Source organism: Staurois parvus, unplaced genomic scaffold, assembly GCF_062004578.1.
Source record: "Staurois parvus isolate SC_StPar_1 unplaced genomic scaffold, SC_StPar_1.0 ptg000002l, whole genome shotgun sequence".
In the NCBI taxonomy this organism is placed as follows: Eukaryota; Metazoa; Chordata; class Amphibia; order Anura; family Ranidae; genus Staurois; species Staurois parvus.
The window spans coordinates 2,147,273-2,168,155 of NW_028317798.1; the positions used below are offsets into that span (position 1 = coordinate 2,147,273).

The window sequence follows — 20,883 nt, forward strand, 5'->3', positions numbered from 1 at the left end:
CATGAATGCTGCTGCCACAATCATCTACCTTTCCAACCACTCAGTGTCTTCCACTCGTCTCTGCCAATCCCTCCACTGGCTTCCAATTGCCCATTCAATTCAGTTCAAAATACTAACAGCAACATACAAAGCCATTCACAGCTCTGCCCCGAGCTACATCACCAATCTTGTCTCCAAATATCACCCAAATCGTTCTCTGGGTTTGCCTGCTCTCAAGCTCCCTTGTCTTCTCCTCCCATGCTCGTCTCCAGGACTTCACCAGAGCCACTCCCATCCTATGGAACTCTCCACTTCAATCTGTCCGGCTTTTCCCTACCCTGACTGCCTTTAGGAGATCCCTGAAAACTCAGCTCTTCAGGAGAGCCTATCAAGCCTCCAACAAAACTTTTATTACTTCCATCAGCTCATCCCTCACAGCTATGACCTTTTGTACCACTTGCTGTCTTACCCTCTTGTTTTATATTGTATTGTAATTGTACTGTCTCCCTTTATATTGTAAAGTGATGTGCAAACTGTTGGCGCTATATAAATTCTGAAAAATAATAATTTATGACTTACATTCTTACAACCAACCTACCTCACTGCAGATTAGGGGCATATAAACCTTTGACTCATAATTGACAACATCAGCGCAATTCAGATCAACTGTTCACCAGCTAATGATTAACAACTCATGCCCCCTCAGATTAATCAGAAGTAATTACTCTTTTTTCCCCTAGACTTACTACCACTGATCCCCTCAAAATCCATAGGCATCTGCACTAGTATAGAACCGAAAGACTGAGACACTCTCACCAGCTGCATACTACCCAAGGAGGTTCAAGGACCTGAAATGAACCACCCTAGGACTGCTGGGCAATTAATATTTACACCCCCCTCCCAAAGTATATCATGCCTTATCCCTTTTCTCCAACCAATGCAGGGTAATAAAACACATCACATGACTTAAGAAAAATAAAAAGTGGGTGTATTGTGTACCGAATCAACTTCAGACCACAAATCTGGGTCATGGTGATCCAAAAGCTCTCCTGTGACATGTACAAAATGGTGACTCAAGTCTTCTAGGTCCACTTCGCTACTTATTACATCCATATCAGCCACTTCTTTCAGAAGCCGGATAATACCCAGAACATCCATGGTATCCAAAGAACTTCCATCTGTTTCCAGCCCTTCCTCAATGGCTTGGAGATACACTAGTGCTTCTGAAAAATTAAAGTGGTGGCACTCACTAGAGAAAGAGTGTTCTGGAATCTAAAACAATAAGTCAAGGCAATTAAAACATTGAATATGTTAACATGTTGCTCAGTAATATTTTTTAATTGTTTTTCAAATATTTAGGCTCCCTGCACACTAGCACTTTTTTAAGCTCAAAAAACGCTGGAAAAATGCTGGATAAAAAATACTGGTAATAGCTCTTTTTAGTAGCGTTCAGAAGTATTTAGGAGCGTTAGCATTTTAACTGTACATTTTTGAGGAAAAAAAGCTGTTAGTGTTTTAGTAGTGTTTAGGAGCATTTAGTGTTTATTTTGAACCTCAAAAAAACACTATTAGCCTAAAGTAATGTGCATGGACACATAGGAGAATGCTATTTAGCTTCTAAGAGCAGAAAAAATGGTAATGACAGCTTCTAGGAGCTTAAAAACGCTAGTGTGTATGGAGCCTTTAAGTACTGATTCTGACACAAGCGGTTAATTCAGTTACCTGTCTGTAGATAACCCCCTTTTTTAGTATAGAAATATCAAATTCATACTGTCATTTTTGAGCTCTGCATACTCGTTCATAACCTCCACACACCTCTCTACTGGATGGTGAGATGGTGAGATTGATGTACTAATGGAGTTCAGAACCATTACAGAATACATTGTCTGAATATTCACTTCAATTTTAAAATGAACAGGAATTTGCTTTCCAGATCACTGAATATTTAAACTCTGGGCACATAGACATTCATTTACATATATATATATATATATATATATATATATATATCTTAAAGTCTGACACTTGTAATTACATTACATTATTACATTACATTGAGTTTATATAGCGCCAAAGGGTTTGCTCAGCGCTGTACAATAGAGGGGGGGACAATACATGAAACATTACAGCAACTACAAACAGCACACGAGGGGTTATAGGGCCCTACTCTTTCGAGCTTACAGTCTAGGAGGGAGGGGGTAGTGGTACAGGAGGAAGTGGCTGTGGGGGATGGAGTGGTAGGAGGAATGAAGGAGAGCAGCAGTTAGGTGAGGGTGGGGTAGGCTTCCCTGAAGAGGTGGGTTTTCAGGGAGCGCCTGAAGGTGAGGAGGGAAGGTGACAGTCTGATGGATTGGGGTAGTGAGTTCCAGAGGATGGGGGAGGACCTGGAGAAGTCTTGCAGACGTGCGTGTGAGGAGGAGACCAGGGAGCAAGATAGAAGGAGGTCCTGTGAAGAGCGAAGGGTACGGGTAGGGTGGTACTTGGGAATCAGGTTGGTGAGGTAGTTAGGGGCAGTGTTGTGAATGGCTTTGTAGGTCAGAGTGAGTAGTTTGAATTTGATGCGTTGGGCGATAGGGAGCCAGTGGAGGGAGAGGCAGAGGGGGGTGGCAGAGGTGGAGCGGGTGGTGAGATGGATGAGTCTAGCCGCTGAGTTGAGGATGGTCTGAAGCGGGGAGAGCCTGCACTGGGGTAGGCCGGTGAGGAGGGAGTTGCAGTAGTCAAGGCGTGAGATAATCAGGGAGTGCACAAGTAGTTTAGTGGTGTCTGGGGTAAGGAAGGAGCGTATTTTGGCGATATTGCGGAGGTGGAGTCTGCATGTGTTTGTGAGTGATTTGACATGAGGTTGGAAGGAGAGGTTAGAGTCCAGAATGACTCCAAGGACTTTGGCTTGCGGGGTGGGATTGATGGTGGTGATGTTAGTAGTGATGGATAGGATGGGGGGGGGGGCGCGGGCAGGAGGGAAAACGAGAAGCTCGGTTTTGGAGAGGTTGAGTTTGAGGAAATGGAGCGACATCCAGTCAGAGATGTCGTTTAGGAGGTGAGTGATGCGGGCGGAGAAAGTGGAGGTGAGGTGAGGGGTGGAGAGGTAAATTTGAGTGTCATCAGCATAGAGATGGTAGTTGAAGCCGTGGGAGTGTATGAGTTTGCCAAGGGAGGAGGTGTAGATGGAGAAGAGAAGGGGTCCAAGGACAGAGCCCTGGGGGACCCCAACAGAGAGGGGGAGTGAGGGGGAGGTGGCACCATTGTAGGTGACACTGAAGGAGCGTCGGGATAGGTACGAGGAGAACCAGGAGAGAGCGGTGTCTCTGATGCCAAGGGAGAGTAGTTTATTAAGGAGGAGGGGGTGGTCAACTGTGTCGAAGGCCGCGGAGAGGTCCAGGAGGAGGAGGACAGAGTAGTCGCCTTTGGCTTTGGCGGTTAGTAGGTCGTTGGTGATTTTGAGGAGGGCGGTTTCAGTGGAGTGTAGGGGACGGAAGCCGGACTGTAGTGGATCAAGGAGGTTGTTTTCAGTTAGGTGGGCGCTTAGGCGGTTGTAGACTAAGCGCTCCAGGAGTTTGGAAGTGAGTGGCAGCAGGGAGATGGGTCTGAGGTTGTTTGGGTCAGAGGGGTCCAGGGAGGGCTTTTTGAGTATGGGGGTGATGTGCGCATGCTTTAGGGGGGAGGGGAATACGCCGGTAGAGAGGGAGAGATTGAAGATGTGGGTGAGGGAGCAGATGAGGGAAGAGGGGGGTGACTGGAGGAGTCGAGAGGGGATAGGGTCCAGGGGGCAGGTAGTGAGGCGGGCTTCTGAGAAGACCCTGGTGACTTCCTCAGTGGTAGTAGGGCTGAAGGAGTGCAGAGCTGGTGGGGTTACGGTAAGCGGGGTCTTGGGTGTGGAGGGGGGCAGTGCGGTTGCGAGGTCAGAGGAGGGAAGAGATGAGGGGGAGATAGGGGGGGGAGGCTAGGTGGGGAGGTAGATTGCGAGTTGACTATGTCCTGACGGATTGCATCAATTTTGTTATGGAAATGAGTGGCAATTTCGTGGGCGGTGAGTGAGGTACTGAGTGGAGGAGGGGGGGGGGGGAGCAGGGAGTTGAAGGTGGAGAAGAGTCGGCGAGGGCAAGAGGAGAGGGTGTTAATCAGGTTTACGAAGTAAGCCTGCTTGGCGGCGTGGAGGGAGGAGGTGTAAGTGAGGAAGGCAGATTTGTAGAGGGAGAATGAACGGGGGGACCTGGTTTTGCGCCATAGTCTCTCTAGCGCGCGACTGCGACGTTTGAGGCATTTAGTGTGGTCGTTCTGCCATGGTTGGAGCGGTCTGGGTTTGATGTAGCGTGTGGTTAGGGGTGCCAGAGAGTCTAGGGTAGCTGATAGTGAGTCGTTGTACGTGTTAGTGGCTAGGTCAGGACATGACAGTGGAAGGATGCTGTCGTGTAAGCGGTCGGCAGCTGAGTGGAGGGGGGCCGGGTTCAGGTTGCGGAGGTTGCGGCTGGTGATGGTTTGGCGCTCTGGGGGGGGGAGTTAGGGGAAGGGGAGATGGAGAACGTGAGGAGGTGGTGGTCGGAGAGAGGGAAGGGGGTGTTAGAGAACTGGTTGAGGGTACAGAGGTGGGAGAAGACGAGGTCCAGGGTGTTCCCAATGATGTGGGTGGAGGATTGAGTGTGCTGTGTGAGCGCGAAGGAGGAGGTTAGGTGGAGGAGTTGGGAAGTAGCCAGGCTGTTGTCGTTGATGGGGATATTGAAGTCCCCGAGGATGATGGTTGGTAGCTCAGAGGAGAGGAAGAAGGGAAGCCAGGCAGCGAAGTCATCCAGGAAGCGGGGTATGGATCCGGGCGGCCTGTAGATCACTGCGATCCTTAGGGGGGTGGGGGTGAAGAGCCGGATGCAGTGAGCCTCGAAGGAGGAGAAGGTTAGGGAGGGAGGATTAGGGAGGACCTGGAAGGTGCTCAGCGGTGATAGGAGCAGGCCGACCCCACCACCTTTGTGACCGCTCAGTCTTGGTGAATGGGACCAGACGAGACCTCCATAGGAGAGTGCCGCAGGGGAGGTGGAGTCAGTGGCCTGTACCCAGGTTTCGGTGATGGCTAGGAGGTTAAGGGAGCGGGAGATGAAGAGGTCATGGATGGCAGTAAGTTTGTTGCAGACCGAGCGGGCGTTCAGGAGTGCAACCGAGAGAGGGGGGATGGATGCGGGGAGAAGGAGCACAGATATGAGGTTGAGGGGGTTACGGCAGCTGGCAGGAGCAGGGGGGTCCCTAGAGGAGGGGTGAGGTGGCGAGGGGCCAGGGTTCGGGGAGATGTCCCCAGCAGATAGGAGAAGGAGAAGGGTGAGGAAGGTGGCATGGGGATGGGAAGTGTAGGAGCGTGTGGGTCTGATAGTGGTGGCACGTGGGTCGACGGGGGAGTGGAGTAGCAGGAGGAGGTGGTGAGTGCCGTAGTGGGGAGAGGGGAGAAGTGAAGGGGCAATGTAGAGCTGTTTTGGGGGGGTAGGCGGGTAGAGGGAGGTGATTTTTGGGATGGTGGAGAGGAAAATGAGGAGGAGGAGTGCAGGAGGCATGTTGGGGTGGGTGGGGTGACAGTTGGGTCAGGGGAGGTGAAGGGATACAGGTCAGGGCAAGGTGGTGTGGGGAATCTGTATTACCGTGGGAGAGTCATTTGAGTCCTTCTGTAGGGGTAGAGTGAGGGTAATTACAGGTAAGCCTGTAATAAATCTTACCTGTAGGTACAAGGAATATGAACCGTTTAGGAGATATTCAGTAACCCTGCAGCCAAGGACGTCACTGGTGCATGCATTCTCAAGAAACAATATACCCGTACCGTTCCTTCAGAGCTCTGTGCAGCAGCCGAGACTCCTGTTTGTGGCAGAGTGACGTCATTGTGGCTTGGACAATCAAGTGGCCAGAGCCCTTGAACCTGGAAGGAAGACTGGGTGAATTTAGAAGCCCTGTCAGCACGCTACTGGAGGGCTTCGTTCTAAGGTAAGTCTCTCATAGTGTGCAAATATGCAATGCATACTAGTACATTATGACGTTACCTTGCAGGGAGAAGATATTTTTTTTTTTTTCAGGTCTACTACTACTTTAACAGTCACAAGGGATATAATCAACTTGTGTGCGCCACATGAAAACCCAGTTACAATGTATTATGTTGTAAAAGTAGAGGAGGTATTAAACCCAAAGCTAAAAATTTAATATATTGCAGCTTATTAATCATTAAATGTGGTGGCTGCATAAGTTTTTTTTTAGGCTTTTCTCTCTCTGTTTTCACCTGGTGATTTGGCCATTAACACACTTCCTTTATTAGAGTGTCTCCACTCTGGGTGAAGGAGCACAAGGGAGCATCTTCCTTTGAACAGCAGCATTGCCAGTCTTGGGGGAGGGGAGAGTTAGATGTACTAGCAGATTTACATACACTAACAAATTGAAGCTGAACTCTAGCTAATACTTTTAAGCAGTTATAGCAATCATTTTATCTCTTTTTACGGACAAAGGTTTTACACAAAAGCTGATTATTGTAAGCACCCCTGCTGGTGTGAAATGGTTTGTCTCATCTCTGTAACTGATACATTCTGCTGGAGAACTTGTTTTTTTAGAAAACAGACTTACTGGCTAGATTACCAGATGAGAATAGAAGAGAAAAAGCCTAAAAAAGAAAATTAATGCAGTCACCACATCTAAGAATTAGTAAGCTGTGATACAATAAATGTTTGTTTTTTGGTTTAATACAACTTTATCTTAGTTGATCCAGAGTAAGGAAGTAAATGTTTATCAAGTTGTTTCAACATGGAAAGTAAATTCCTTCCTGTCACCTGAAGGTAATTCAGTAACTGCAGGAGATGTATTTGTTATGCCTCTGAGCAGCCATGTATGGTTTGTGTTTTTTAGAGATGTATCCAACCCTTTTATTTAATTTTCTACCGAATGTGGTAGAATCAGCTCCTGTAGAAGACTATTCCACATTATCACAGTTCATAGTAAAGAAACCTTTTTCAAAGATTGTACTTCTTTCATTCCAATTGAGTGCCCTTTTGTGTTTTATGCTGAATTGAAAAAGCATAACTTGTCATTTAAGTTTTAAATAGGCCGTTTATATTGTACATTAATACAAAGTAAGCATATCACACACAGTCGCCCATTGAGTTTTCTTGTTTGCCATGGCTTCCATGATTTTCACTTAATGGATTTTTACGTTATTTCATATTATACAACCAGGACAGCAGGAATTTTCAACAGAACTATGGAAGGACCATCTTGTGGCTTAAAATTATAAGGAGCTAGTAGGTGACTTGACTCAGCAGATTACACAAATCCATTAATTTCCACTTCTCAAGGATGAAGAAATTCAGTTCAATCTTTTTTTGCTGAGGTCATCCATGTTCCTTATGAAAAATGCTGGAATGGACTGAATCGCTAATTTATTTTGTTGATGTAAGTAGTGCTAGAAGCAAAACATCAATATATATATATATATATATATATATATTTTTTTTTTTTTTTTTAACAATTCTATTGGAGTGTGGAAATAGTGAAAGATATAAAATTGTTAGCATACTGTTTGTTTTGAATACTGAAAACTATTAGTATGGAGGGTAGAGCCTGAACATGGCGGATGAGGAGGGCATGCTGTAGAAGCTCTCCGACAAGCTCCACTCTCCGGCCTCCCCAAAGGCCCTCTTAATGTAGGAGAGAAACAAGGCGAGACCCACCTTTGTGAGAGAGGTCTCGGTGGACCCGGTGGAGGAATTGCGGCGCGGAGGGCTGAAGGCTGGGGATAGCGATCGGTCTTCCCAGGGCGCGCCGGCGAGTACCTAGGAAGGAGATGTCGGGTTGCCGGGAGACACGGGGGGACCATGTGGTCAGCCGCAAAGGAGCGCTGGGAGGACAGGAAGCCAGCCGGCGTCCCGAGGAGAGAAGGAGATGGCGGACCCGCTCCCCAGCTCGTTTGCCAGCCTGTTCCATGGATGGGAGTCAAGCCTTGTGTCCCAGCCCATTTTCCCTTCGCCGGACCCCTATTAAAACGGGGGTACAAAAGAAAAGAGGAGACCCAGAGGAATCACCCAAAGGACTGAACTTGCATGGAAAGATTGACATCTGCAGCCTGGAGCTGTCTCGCAAGAAGAGAGAGGAGGGTGAGTGAGAGCGGCTGGGGCTTGCTAGAGGCTATATGTTGCATGGTGCTGTATAGAGGAGTAGGAGGTGAAGGAGAGAAGGGGGGATTCCTGGGGGTCATGAAGGAGTGGAAAAGAAAAGAGGACTGAGTGAATTAGAAATGAGTGTAAATGAACAAATAGTAAGCCAAGTCTGAGCTCCCAGCATACAAATTTAACACTTACCTATCCTGAGCTTTTAGAAGAGAATAAGACTCACAGAAGATATGAAGAACAAAAGCGCTAAAGGAAGTGGGCTCAAAGGGTCCCAAACTGGTACGATCAAAAAATATACGTCCCAGGGAAATGTGACCCCAGAAAGGTTCCAAGGTGTAAACTAAAAAGGTGAAATGGAAAATAGCTTGGAAAATAGTTCTAGACTATTGTTGGGTATGAATAGTAGTAGTCAACAAATGGTAGTAAATATGGAGATGAAAGAACCTGAAAGTGAACTACAAGCACCGAATAAAAAAGAGATGGCAGAAATGTTTAAAAATCTTGGGAAAACAATAAAGCAAGAAATGGCCACCATACGGAATGATTTGGGGCAGTTGTTATTGAGAGTGGAAGAAACGGAGGAGAAAGTTAAAAACAAGGCCCAAAACATATCTAAATTAGAAAAAAGGATAACTAACATTGTGAAAGTTCAGAAGAAGTTGCTTTATAAAATAGAGAAAATAAAATACAAGAAAACAGGGTCAGGAGGAGTAATCTAAGGATACGTGGTGTCCCGGAGATTTCAAAAGGGGAAGAATTACAAGAAGTAGTTTGTAAAATCTTAAACTCCATAATGGACAGACCTGATACAGAGTTGATTAAATTGGACGGGGTCTTTAGAACAGGAAGGTTTCATCAAGGCAACGGGAAGGAAAAACCAAGAGATATAATTGTTCAATTCCATAACTATGGGGATAAAGAAGAGATTTGGAGGAAGATTAAAGGCAGAACAAATATTAGGTATGGAGTAATAGACATTCAGATTTTTGGGGACTTAATACCTGAGACTTTGTGGAGAAGGAGATCTTTGAAACCCCTGCTAGAGCAGATGAGAAAACAGAACGTGCATTATAGATGGGGGACCTCAGTATGCCTAATTGGATGGAAGAATGGAGTTACAGCTTATTTGCAGTTCCCTGAGGACTTGAGAGACTTCTGTGATAGGTTGGACTTGCAGAGAGTGGAGATTGCTGGATGGGAAGAAGAAGATAGAGAAAGAGGAGCTATGGGAAAAGAGGACTGGCAGTTTGTTAGGGGGGGAAAGTAAGGAGGAGGAGGAGGTTGGAGGGAGGGAGAGCTGTTCATGGGCGGAGTTTAACCCCAAGGTTTGAATCAAAGATGGGATTAGGCCCACAAATGATTAGTAGGCAAATTAGAAGCCTAAAAATGGGAAGGGTAGTGGGAGGGGAGGTGGATGGGTGGGGGGTGGGAGGGAATGGATTGGAAGGTGGGAGGGTGGGCGGGGGGGAGGGGTATAGGGCTAACACTCTGCAGGATTGGAGGAGTTATAAAAGCAGGGTAAGAGAAAGAGAGGAGAGGGAGGAGAAGGAGAGAGATTTTAAAAAAAAAAAGGGGGATGGAAGAAATACAGTTTATAACTTATAATGTAAAGGGGTTGAATTGTCCTGGGAAAAGATTCAGGTTATTTAAAGAACTACACCATAGAGCATCCTCTGTGGTTTTCTTGCAGGAGACATATTTTGAGATAGAGTCAAATGTTAAGTTGAATTCCAAACGTTATCCAACATGGTACTACGCGGATTCTCCGATTAAGAGAACAAAGGGAGTAGCAATAGGGTTTTGCAAAGAACATAAGGTTTGAGTTGGAGGACAGAAAGATAGATCCGGAAGGGAGATTTTTGTTCTTAAAAGGTAAACTACAAGAAATTGAGTGTACAGTAGCTAATATTTATTGCCCAAATAAGAGGCCGGAGATATTTTTGACAGGTGTACTGAAAAAATTGATGGACTTTAAAAAAGGCCGTTTGATATTGGCTGGAGATTTCAATTTCTGTATGTATCCACAAAAAGATACAACCTCTTCCGTGCAGAGAGAGGGGGGTAGGTCTCTGAGATTACTGAAGAAGGTGATTCATGAGTGCCAACTGGTGGACATCTGGAGAATCACGCATATGAATGATAGAGACTATACCTTCTTCTCAAATGCACATGAGATGTATTCGAGATTGAATCATATATTGGTAGAACATCAACTTATTGAGTTTATGGTTAAAGTAGAAATAGAAGCAATGTCTCTTTCGGACCACGCCCCTGTTACAATGAAACTAGGGTGGGGAAAGCGGTGGACTGGAGGTTCAGGATGGAAGTTGAATGAGGCACTTCTCCTGGATAAAGATATTGATCAGAAGATTGGGGAAGAGATTAAGCGATTTTTTAAGGAGAACGAGACAGTAGACGTGTCGGTAGCTACAGTGTGGGAGTCCCATAAGACTTATATAAGAGGAATTCTGATTATGATTGGGGCAAAAAAGAAAAGAGAAAGAAGAGAGAAAAATTAGTGGGCTTTTAAAGGAAATATTTGTTTTAGAACAGATACACAAGAATAGAATAACAAAGGAAATAAGGCAGAAGATAATAAAAAAGAAAGAAGAACTAGAGATTTGGATGGAAGAGGAGAAGAGAAAAGTCTATAATAAACTGTTAAGTGAGAGGTATAGATGGGGAGATAGACCAGGAAAGTATCTAATGAGAGCCCTGAGGAAAAAGAAAAATAGGAATTATATAGAAAAAATAAACTCCAAGGGAGAACTGGTTCATTCAACTAAAGAGATTGCTAAGGTGTTCAAGGAATATTATAAGTTGTATAATATTATCTCCCATGACCCTTTAAATAACATTGGAACTGCGATTATTGAAAAAAGGACAAATCTAAAAAATGCGGGTTTACCGAAATTAAGCGAAATACAACTGGATTCCCTAGACTCAGAAATTACACAAGACAAAATAATAGTAGCATTAAATAGTACGGTGACGGGGAAAAGCCCAGGGTCAGATGGCTTTACTGTGAGGTACTATAAAAAATAGTGAATTATTGGTGCCAAAATTGAAGATTTACATGAATGCTCTGGGAGGAGAGATGGACATAAGGCGAGAATCTCTACAGTCTCATGTGGTGCTTATCCATAAGGAAGGAAAAGATGCTTCTCAGTGCTCTAGTTATAGGCCTATTTCATTACTGAACACAGACACTAAGTTATTTGCAAAGGTCTTAGTAAATAGGCTGAAAGATTTAATGCCCGAATGGATACATGAGGATCAGGTGGGTTTTGTCCCAGGGAGGGAGAGCAGAGACAATGGGTTTAGATCCCTGTTGCTCATTCAGAAGAGTAGGAAAGGAAGAACTACGGTGGTGGTGCTTTCAATCGATGCCGAAAAGGCATTTGATAGAGTTGATTGGGGCTTCATGATGGATACTCTGGAGGTCCTGGGGATGGGAGATAGAATGAGCGAGTGGATAGGAAAGTTATACAGGGAGACCTCAGCAGTTATTATGGGCAATGGGGAGAGGTCAGAGCCTATTGGGATGCCAAATGGAACAAGACAGGGTTGTCCATTGTCCCCATTGATGTATGTTTTGTCACTGTAACCTTTGTTGTCAACAATAAGGAAGAATATTGATGTAAAGGGAATACAGATAGAAGCTATATAACATAAAGTAGCTGTCTTTGCGGATGACCTGCTGTTTTATGTGGGAAACCCCAGGATAACACTCCAAAATTTAATGAAGATACTGAATGAATACAGAGAGTTGTCAAACTTGAAAATGAACCCAACAAAAACTGAGATTCTAAATATAAATCTTTCAAAAAGTGAAAAAGAAAAGATACAACAGGAATTCTCCTTTATATGGAAAGAAAGAGAAATAAAATATCTAGGGGTAAAACTCACTGCTTCATATAAGTACTTGTATAATTTAAATTACATTTCATTGTTAAATGAGATTAACGAGGAATTAAAAAAAATTAGGAGGAGGAAACCCGTCTTGGATAGGACGCATAAACCTGATAAAAATGGTAATTGTACCCAAAATCCTATATAGATTTCAAATGATTCCAATTAAACTCCCAGAAATTTTCTTTAAAGCAATAAAAAAAATGATAGCAGTTATATATGGAGGAATAAAAAACCTGGAATATCCTATGAATTGCTAAGTAGAAATAAAGAGAAGGGTGGATTGGGAGTACCAGATTTCAAGAGATATTATAAAGCAGCAATTTTAGCTAGAATTTTTGATTAGATGTATAACTCAAAAGGGAAAAGGTGGGTTAAAATTGAAAATGAACTTAGTGGAACTAATTTGAGTAAAATTATATGGGTGCCAACACAATATAGAGGATTAAAAGATAGTATAAGTATATATACTTTAAATGTTTTAAGAGTTTGGGATACTTTGCACAAATATATGAAGTGGGATTTTAATTCTTTATTAATGCCACTAAGGAACACAGAGTTTTTCCCTCCAGGTAGAGAGGAGATCACAGGTAAATGGTTTAAAAAGGAGGATGTCTAATTGAGAGATATAGTGGTGGAGGGGGAATTGAGATCATTTAAGGATTTGGAAAATAAATTTTCACTAAGATAGATGAGTGGTGTTATCACCAATTAAAATGTTTTGTGGAGAATCTTCCGAAACCCTTGAGATCTAGAAAGGATTGGAATTTGTTTGAGAGGTTGTTGGAAACACAGGGAGATGGGAAACACGGTATTGCTAAAATATATAAAATTCTCACTGAACTAGACACAAATACAAAGCCAATGTATATAGCAAAATGGGAAAGAGATTTGGGGGTTGTGTTATTAGAGGATAAACAGAAGAAAATATATAGATTAATTCACAAAAATATAAGTATGCGAGAGGTGGAAATAAATTATAAGTGTTTGACAAGATGGCACATTACACCGAATGTTGAACATAAGATGAGTGGGGAGAATTCACCAAGGTGTTGGCGGGGGTGTGGAGAGATAGGCACGGTGTATCACATATGGTGGGATTCTCCAAAAATTCAGGTGTTTTGGAGGATGGTAGTTCACTTAATTGGGATGATTACTGAGATTGATATTGGGTTGGATCCAGAGACTTGTCTTTTACACAGTACAGAGCTATCAATGAAAAAATACAAGGAATCGGGCATATGGTACTATCTAAATGCAGCAAAAGGTCTGATACCCAAGTTTTGGCTTAAGATAGAGGTGCCGAAGGAGGAAGAATGGGTAGATAGAGTGAACCAGATTTGTAAGATGGAGAAACTTTAACATATGCAGGAATACAAGATGGGGTTATACTATGTGAAATGGAAAAAATGGGAAGAATTTGGATTGAAGGTGAAGTATAGGAAGCTATAGTGTGTGATGATGTGAACATTCCTCTTGCTTTAGTAGGGAAATTGTAGGGGAATGAAGAGGGGGTGGATTGGGGGGGATTAGTGGGGAGGGAGTGGGAAATAGTTATAGGAAAGGAAATAAGTAATGGTTTTGTATTTTTTTTTATGTGAAGATGATGGATATATGTATTTATTTGAAAAATCAATAAATATTTAAATTAAAAAAAAAGAAAAAAAAGAAAGAAAACCGTTAGTATGAAACAAACATGATTGGCTCTTGGATTTTTGTTATATATGGTATGTTTGAATAGGTTCATGAATATTTTTCCGTTTAACCACTTGCCCTCAAGAGGATTTACCCCCCTTAATGACCAGGCCTTTTTTTGCTACTTGGCGCTGCACTAATTCAACTGATAATTGAGCGGTCATGCAATACTGAACCCAAACGAAATTTACGTTCTTTTTTTCACACAAATAGAGCTTTCTTTTGGTGGTATTTGATCACCTGTGTGCTTTTTATTTTTCATGCTATAAACAAAAAAAGACTGACAATATTGAAGAAAAACAATATTTTTTTACTTTCGGCCTTAAAAAATATATAATAAACTCAAAGTTAGTTATAAATTTAGGCCAAAATGTATTCTGCTACATGTTTTTGATAAAAAAAAATCCCAATAAGTGTATATTGATTGCTTTGTGTGAAAGTTATAGCGTCTGCAAACTATGGCATAGATACTGCAATTTATGCCATTTGTTTGCTATACAGAGCTGCACTAGTTTAACTGACAATTGCACGGTCATGTGCATCGCATGACCGTGCAATTGAATTTACGTCCTTTTTTTAACACGAATAGAGATTCCTTTTGGTGGTATTGATCACCTGTGAGCTTTTTTTTTTTGGCGCTATAAACAAAAAAAAAAAATTTGAGAAAAAAACATTTTTTTAAAAAAAACGATAATTTCTCATTTCTGTCATAAATATCCAAAAAAACTAAAATGTCATCATAAATTTAGGCCAAAATGTATTCTGCTACATGTTTTTGGTTAAAAAAATCCCAATAAGTGTATCTTGATAGCTTTGTGTGAAAGTTATGCCATCTACAAACTATGGTATAGATAATAGAATTTACACAGCTTTTGCTTTCTGACTGCTCATCACATTTCTTGAGGTGCTAAAATACCAGGATAGTACAAACACCCTCAAATGATCCCTTTTCGGAAAGTAGACACCCTAAGCTATCTGTTGAGAGGCATATTAAGTCCATTGAAGATTTTTTTTTCCAAAAGTTTCTGGAAAATGACAAACACTTTTTTTTTTTTTACACAAAAGTTGTCATTTAAATGATATATTTCTCGCACAAGCAATGGGTATATGTGGAATTACACCCCAAAATACATTCTGCTACTTCTACCAAGTATGGGGATTCCACATGTGTGAGACTTGTTGGGAGCCTAGCCACATACAGGAGCCTGAAATCCAATGACCACTTTGAAAGCCTGAAGGTGCTAACTTCCTCATTTCACTTCCTCACTACCTATCAGTAGATACCCCAAGGAAGTTAAAAAGAGGCATGGTGAGTATTTTGCAGATCTCAATATTTTCTCACAAGGTTTTGAAATATAAAACAAGAAAAGAAATATATGTTTTTTTTTCTTCAATTTCCAAAAACCTGTGGAAACAAATCTGCAATATACTCACCATGCTTCTTATAAAATTCCTTGGGGTGTCTACTTTCCAAAAAGAAATCATTTGGGGGGGGGGGTTTGGTGCTATCCTGGCATTTCAGGGCCTCCAAACTGTGATAGGTAGTCAGGAAGTGTAATGAGGATATAAAGCCCTTTAAAAACCTGAAGATGCTTATTGGATTTTGGGGTCCTGTACTTGGCTAGACTGCTAAAACATCTCTCACATGTGGAAGTAGCAGAATGTATTTTGGGGAGGAATTCCACATATACCCATGGCATGTGTGAGCAATAAATCATTTAAGTGACAATTTTTTGTGTAAAAAAAAATTACTTTTTTTTGGTCATTTTTGTCATAAATTCTTCTATTGATTCAACATGCCTCTCAGCAAATAGTTTTGGGTGTCTACTTTCCAAAAAGGGGTCGTTTTGGGGGGTGGGGCATTTTATGCCCAGCATTAGAAGTTTATGCCACACATCACTCACTCTTCTAACCACCTGAAGATCATGCCTTTTCTGACACTTTTTTGTTTACATGAAAACAAAGTATTTTTTGCTAGGAAATAAATGTAAACCCCCAAACAATATATATATATATATATATATATATATATATATATATTTAAAGCAAACACCCTAGTGAATAAAATGGTGGGTGCTGCAATTTTTATGTTACATAGTACTTGCGCAGCAATTTTTCAAACGCAATTTTTTTTAAACTTTTTTCACTTTTAATGCACAAAATAATGATATATTGGCCAATTATTTGTTAAAATATAAAAGATAATGGTATGCCGAGTAAATAGATACCAAACATACTTTAAAACTGTGCATGCCCCGTGCAAAGGCGACAAACTGCATACGTTTTTAATATCCATAGGCAACGTTTTAAAAACCTTTACAAGCTACCATTTTACATTTACAGAGGAGGTCTAGTGTTAGAATTACTGCTTTTGATCTGACATTCACAGCGATACCTCACATGCATGGTGCAACCACTGTTTACATATCAGAACAGGGTCAACGCTCGCGCACACAGGTGTGAGTGCGCGGGGGGGGGGATTTTTTTTTCTTTTTGTTAAGTTATTTTGACTTTTTTAAATTATTTTTACACTGTCCCTTTCATTTTTTTTTATCACTTTTAATGTTATCACAGGGAATGCAAATATCCCCTATAACTTCAATGGGCATTGTCATATATTCTTTTTTGAGAATTCTGGGGTCTGTAAGACTGTAGATATCTCCTCTGCCCTTACATTGTCTAATCTCACCAAGATCGGTGTGATCAGATGCTTTCCCAATTTACAAATGGAGCTGTTTATATCCTGCAAAACTGAAGTGATGAAATGCTCGTAGCTTCCAATTTTTTAAGCTATAGAGATGATTGGCAACATTCTGGTCTTCAATCAGCTCTATGATCAGCTGGCAGAAGCACTGGCTGCATTCTCAGGTTCCCCCGATGGCACGAGACTGCCCGGGAAGGCCGTGGAAGGTAGCGGGGGAGTGGAGGCATAGTCTCGCGCTACTTGTTAAAGCAATCCTGCAGCTAATTAGCCACTAGGATTGCTTTTACATGAAAGCCGATCACCGGCAGAAAAAATGATACCAGGATGATGCCTGCAGCTGTAGGCATCATCCTGGTATAAACATTCAAAGTTTAGTGATGTACCAGTACATTTGTTTTAGTCTTTGTTGGGTATATATGCTATGTTCTTTTTTTTTTTTTTTTTTGTATGCAGCCTGTGGGCTGAATGAAAAAAAGAGAAGAAATCTCTGTCAGAAAAAGTGTGTGGTATGCCCACCATTAGAATATACTGCCCTGCATCCACCCACTTCTAATGGTGGGCACACATTAGGTTGCACGGTGCCACATGCGCCAGTTCCAAGATTGTACAGATGTCTAAATAGTGGCACAGTTGAATAAAAATTGTCCACGTATAAGTGGTACCCCATATGGAAAAAGGCTGACACCAAGTCCCAACCTATCTTGAGACTGCAAAGTGAAAAAAATCAAGAAGCGCACCAACCTTGCGCATTAGCTCAGTAACCAAAATTCATTAGTAAAGGAATGGTACTCACAAACAGTGAATAAAAACAGGCATGTAAGTCCTCCAAGGGACTTCAGAGACAAGAGGCCAGCGTGAATCCCATCATGGGGGTAGACACTCAGTACAGCTGACGCGTTTCGAAGGACGTACCTTCTTCCTCAGAGCTGACTGGACTGAGAGTGTATGTTCCCATTTATACCCATAGACTGAAATTAAGCCCTCCCCTATGGGTTGGGCAGTCTTAGGCTGGGAGGAGGGGCCAAGGTGTCAACAGAGTATAGTGTCTAGTCATCAAGCTATTACTCAACAAATATAAAATAAATACAATGTAAATAGATATATAAAATAGCTTAAAAATGACAATAAATAATTGGTTACTAAATGCAGCTTATGAAATATAAATGCGTAATACATAGATTAGACTGATGGCGAGATACATAAAAAGTGGAGAAAGAGGAACTCATAATTGTATGAACCAAGAATGGCCAATGATTTGTAAATTATAAATAAAGGGTGGGCAATTTAACCAGAGTATTTGCTTGAAATAGCGATATTGCTAGTAATGGTAGTGTTCATAATAATTGGAAATACTGCAACATTTCATATATATACAAAAATATGTGAATAAAGAATATGGACAATCATGTATGTTACCAGGCAAGGGCATGATTCATGTAGGTAGGATGGAGGAAATGGCATATTCCGAGTGGATCAGCTAGATCTGTATTGTTGTCTGTTCGGCAGCAGAGGGAGATCTTATGTTAATAACATGGCTGCAGACAAAATCTGTCTGTGGAACGCACGCCACTGTGGCGTGGTAGCAGATGCGTGTGCGCGATCCAGCACGCGCATGCGCAATATGTATGAAATCCGCATATCTGATGGCCATTGCGCCCGCATCCAGTGGCGCCGCTCAATTACCACAGGGTCCTAGTTTCCCTACCGACCCGCTTGCTGACGAGGCTCAGGTTGACAGAGGCGATTATCTGGAGGAGCTCTCTTAATCAGAACGTCAGCAAGCCTTCAGTGTGCCTATTCAAATGGGGTATATGAAAAAGGCAGTATCTACCACAAAAGGATAATATTATTATGGAAGTAATAATGCTAATTTGTATCCATTGAAAAAATAAAAATAATAATAATAATATAATAAAAGAATATATATATATATATATATATATATATATATATATAAAAGTGAATGAGTAGATGGATTAAAAATACTAAAATGAATAAATGAATGCCAATGGGTTATATGTGTATGTCAAAAAATAAGTAATATCGGTAGATCATTGGTGCAAATGTCAATAAAGTGGCCAAGTCCTATAATTTTACTCCGAACCAGGAAAATCTATCACATTCATAAAAACATATATGTGTATATATATATATATAAAAACATAAAAATGCACAAAAACGGGGCGCATGCGCGACCAGGGATGATGTCGGACGCGGATTGCTGAGCTCTGCTCATCCCCGGCAGTAGTGACTCACCCGCTCCGCTCCACGGCATATTCTCTGCTACGGGTGAGTCACACAGTACAAGCACTCGGCCCAGCATAAGGGAGAGGCTTCCATGGGGAAGATAGGGCGCTGGAAGCCCCCCTCCCCGCAGCCGCAGGATCCGCGGCCCTCGCCGCTCCGACGATTTTTGACTAGGCCGCAATCCCCGGCCTCAAGTAGTGTCAGGAGTCCGAGGAACGATCCCGGACCCCCAGTGGCTGCGGAGGGTACTGCACCCTGCACTCTAACAGAGCAGCTGACAGCCTCTGCTCTGATCCATCCACAAATGGAGGCTCCCGGACCCCCAGTGGCCGCGGAGGGTACTGCACCCTGCATTATAACAGAGCAGCTGACAGCCTCTGCTCTGATCCATCCCCAAAGGGAGGATTCTGATTCCCAAGCCACAGCAGGAGGGGTTATGGACCACCCTACACCAGGGTATCTTCCTCCCCCTAGCCAAAACCCTCAGCAGGCTATATTGTCCTCTACGCTTACAATTTCTGCGTTGGACGATAAATTGCAAATCTTTTTACGTAATATCACCGCCTCCATAACCGCTGAAGTTGGTAAATTGGCTATAGATCTCAGAGGGGAAATAGCCCAGATTGGAGACCGCACGGATAAACTGGAAAACAAGTTTGATGATTTGGTGCAATACGTTCATGTCTTGGAGGAAGATAACGCATATCTGAAACACTCCATGTCCCAAATGCAGCTCCAACAAGAAGACCTGGAAAACAGGGAACGGCGCCAAAATATCCGTATTCGCGGTATGGCCGAATCTATTGCTGATGCACAACTACACCGCCACCTACTGTCCTTCTTCATCGCAACTGCTCCCATGATCCCAGAGGCAGACTGGCGAATGGACAGGGCTCATCGCTCTCTGGGCCCTAAACCTGTTGAGGGCTCCAGGCCACGCGACATTATAGTCCGTTTCCACTACTTTCAAAGCAAAGAAGCCTTACTATCATCGGTTCGCCACAAATCCTCTTTGGAATTTAAAGGTGACAGACTCCAACTCTTCTGCGATCTTTCTCCGATTACTCTTGCCAAACGGCGTGCTCTGAAGCCGATCACCACACACCTTCAGCAACATCGTGTCCTGTATCGTTGGGGGTTTCCCTTCAAGCTGGTCGTTTCTAGGGACAATACTCAAGTTGTTCTCCGGGATCTTCATGAAGCGGACTCTTTCCTAAAACAGTTGGGACTTCCACCTTTATCGGATGATGTGTCCTCTTTGCCGCCTACCCCATCCCGTCCTTCCGCCACCCCCAACAAGATCTGGACACCAGTCCACGGAGGTCGGAAGAGACTCTCACGCACCCCGCAACGTCCGCGTTCTTCTCGATCAAGTGATCCACCTGCCTGATGATTCTCAGGGGTGACCTTCTGTGGCTAATCTGGTGCTGTTCTCTCTCTCCTGTTTCATACATGGTTTTTATACCATGTATGAAATTTTTGTCATTTTGGCCGGCCAAACCCTTGTTGGGTGAATTTTTTGCTTCTGTTTCTCCTGGCCGGGTTTGACGACCTCCCGGTTGTGTCGGATGTCGTGCTACCCCCGATCTTGTCTAGCCATTGGCCTAGACGACTTGGACTTAGTTGACGTTCCCAAGTTTATATCCTTGCGGATACCTGTTTTTCACTGTATATTCTTTTCTTTTGTGTTATTTGCTTGTTTTATGTTTTTTGTTTTCTATTCTACTACATCAATGGTATTTCACTCATTTGTCATGGTAATACATGTAGTTCAGTTGTTGTTATTTCATAATGGCTTTGAGGTTTCTGTCGTATAATGTTAAGGGCCTCAACTCCATTCAAAAACGGTGGATGGCTTTGAAGGAATTTCGATCCTCAGGAGCAGACATTATTTTTGTCCAAGAGACCCATTTCAAATCATCTGGCTCCTTTCGTTTTGCCTCAAGATTTTTTTCCCAAGCCTATTCGGCCTTTGATCCTTCCGGGAAGGCCGGGGTGGCAATTTTGATTAGGTCACACTGCTCCCTTCGGGTTGTTTCCTCCAAGGTTGACCAACAGGGTCGCTTTATTATTTTGGAATGTATGCTTGGTGACACCCCCCTTGTTCTGTTGAATTTATACGCCCGAAATACGGGTCAATTGCAGTTCCTTTCCCAAACACTCGCTGACCTAGATTCCATTTCCACTTCGCAGGTGATTGTTGGGGGTGATTTTAATTTGATTTTTTCC

At 42.7% G+C, this 20,883-nt stretch overlaps 1 protein-coding gene across 2 annotated transcripts in view; it reads right to left on the reverse strand.

Annotated features, from left to right (window-relative positions):
- Positions 1 to 20,883, reverse strand: part of ADGRD2 (adhesion G protein-coupled receptor D2) — a 653,782-nt gene that overhangs the window by 440,349 nt on the left and 192,550 nt on the right. For both annotated transcript variants that reach the window (XM_089665904.1, XM_089665444.1), the window contains exon 8: positions 979 to 1,251. In XM_089665904.1, coding sequence (XP_089522030.1) covers positions 979 to 1,251 — 273 coding nt within the window. The remainder of the gene's footprint in view (positions 1 to 978; positions 1,252 to 20,883) is intronic.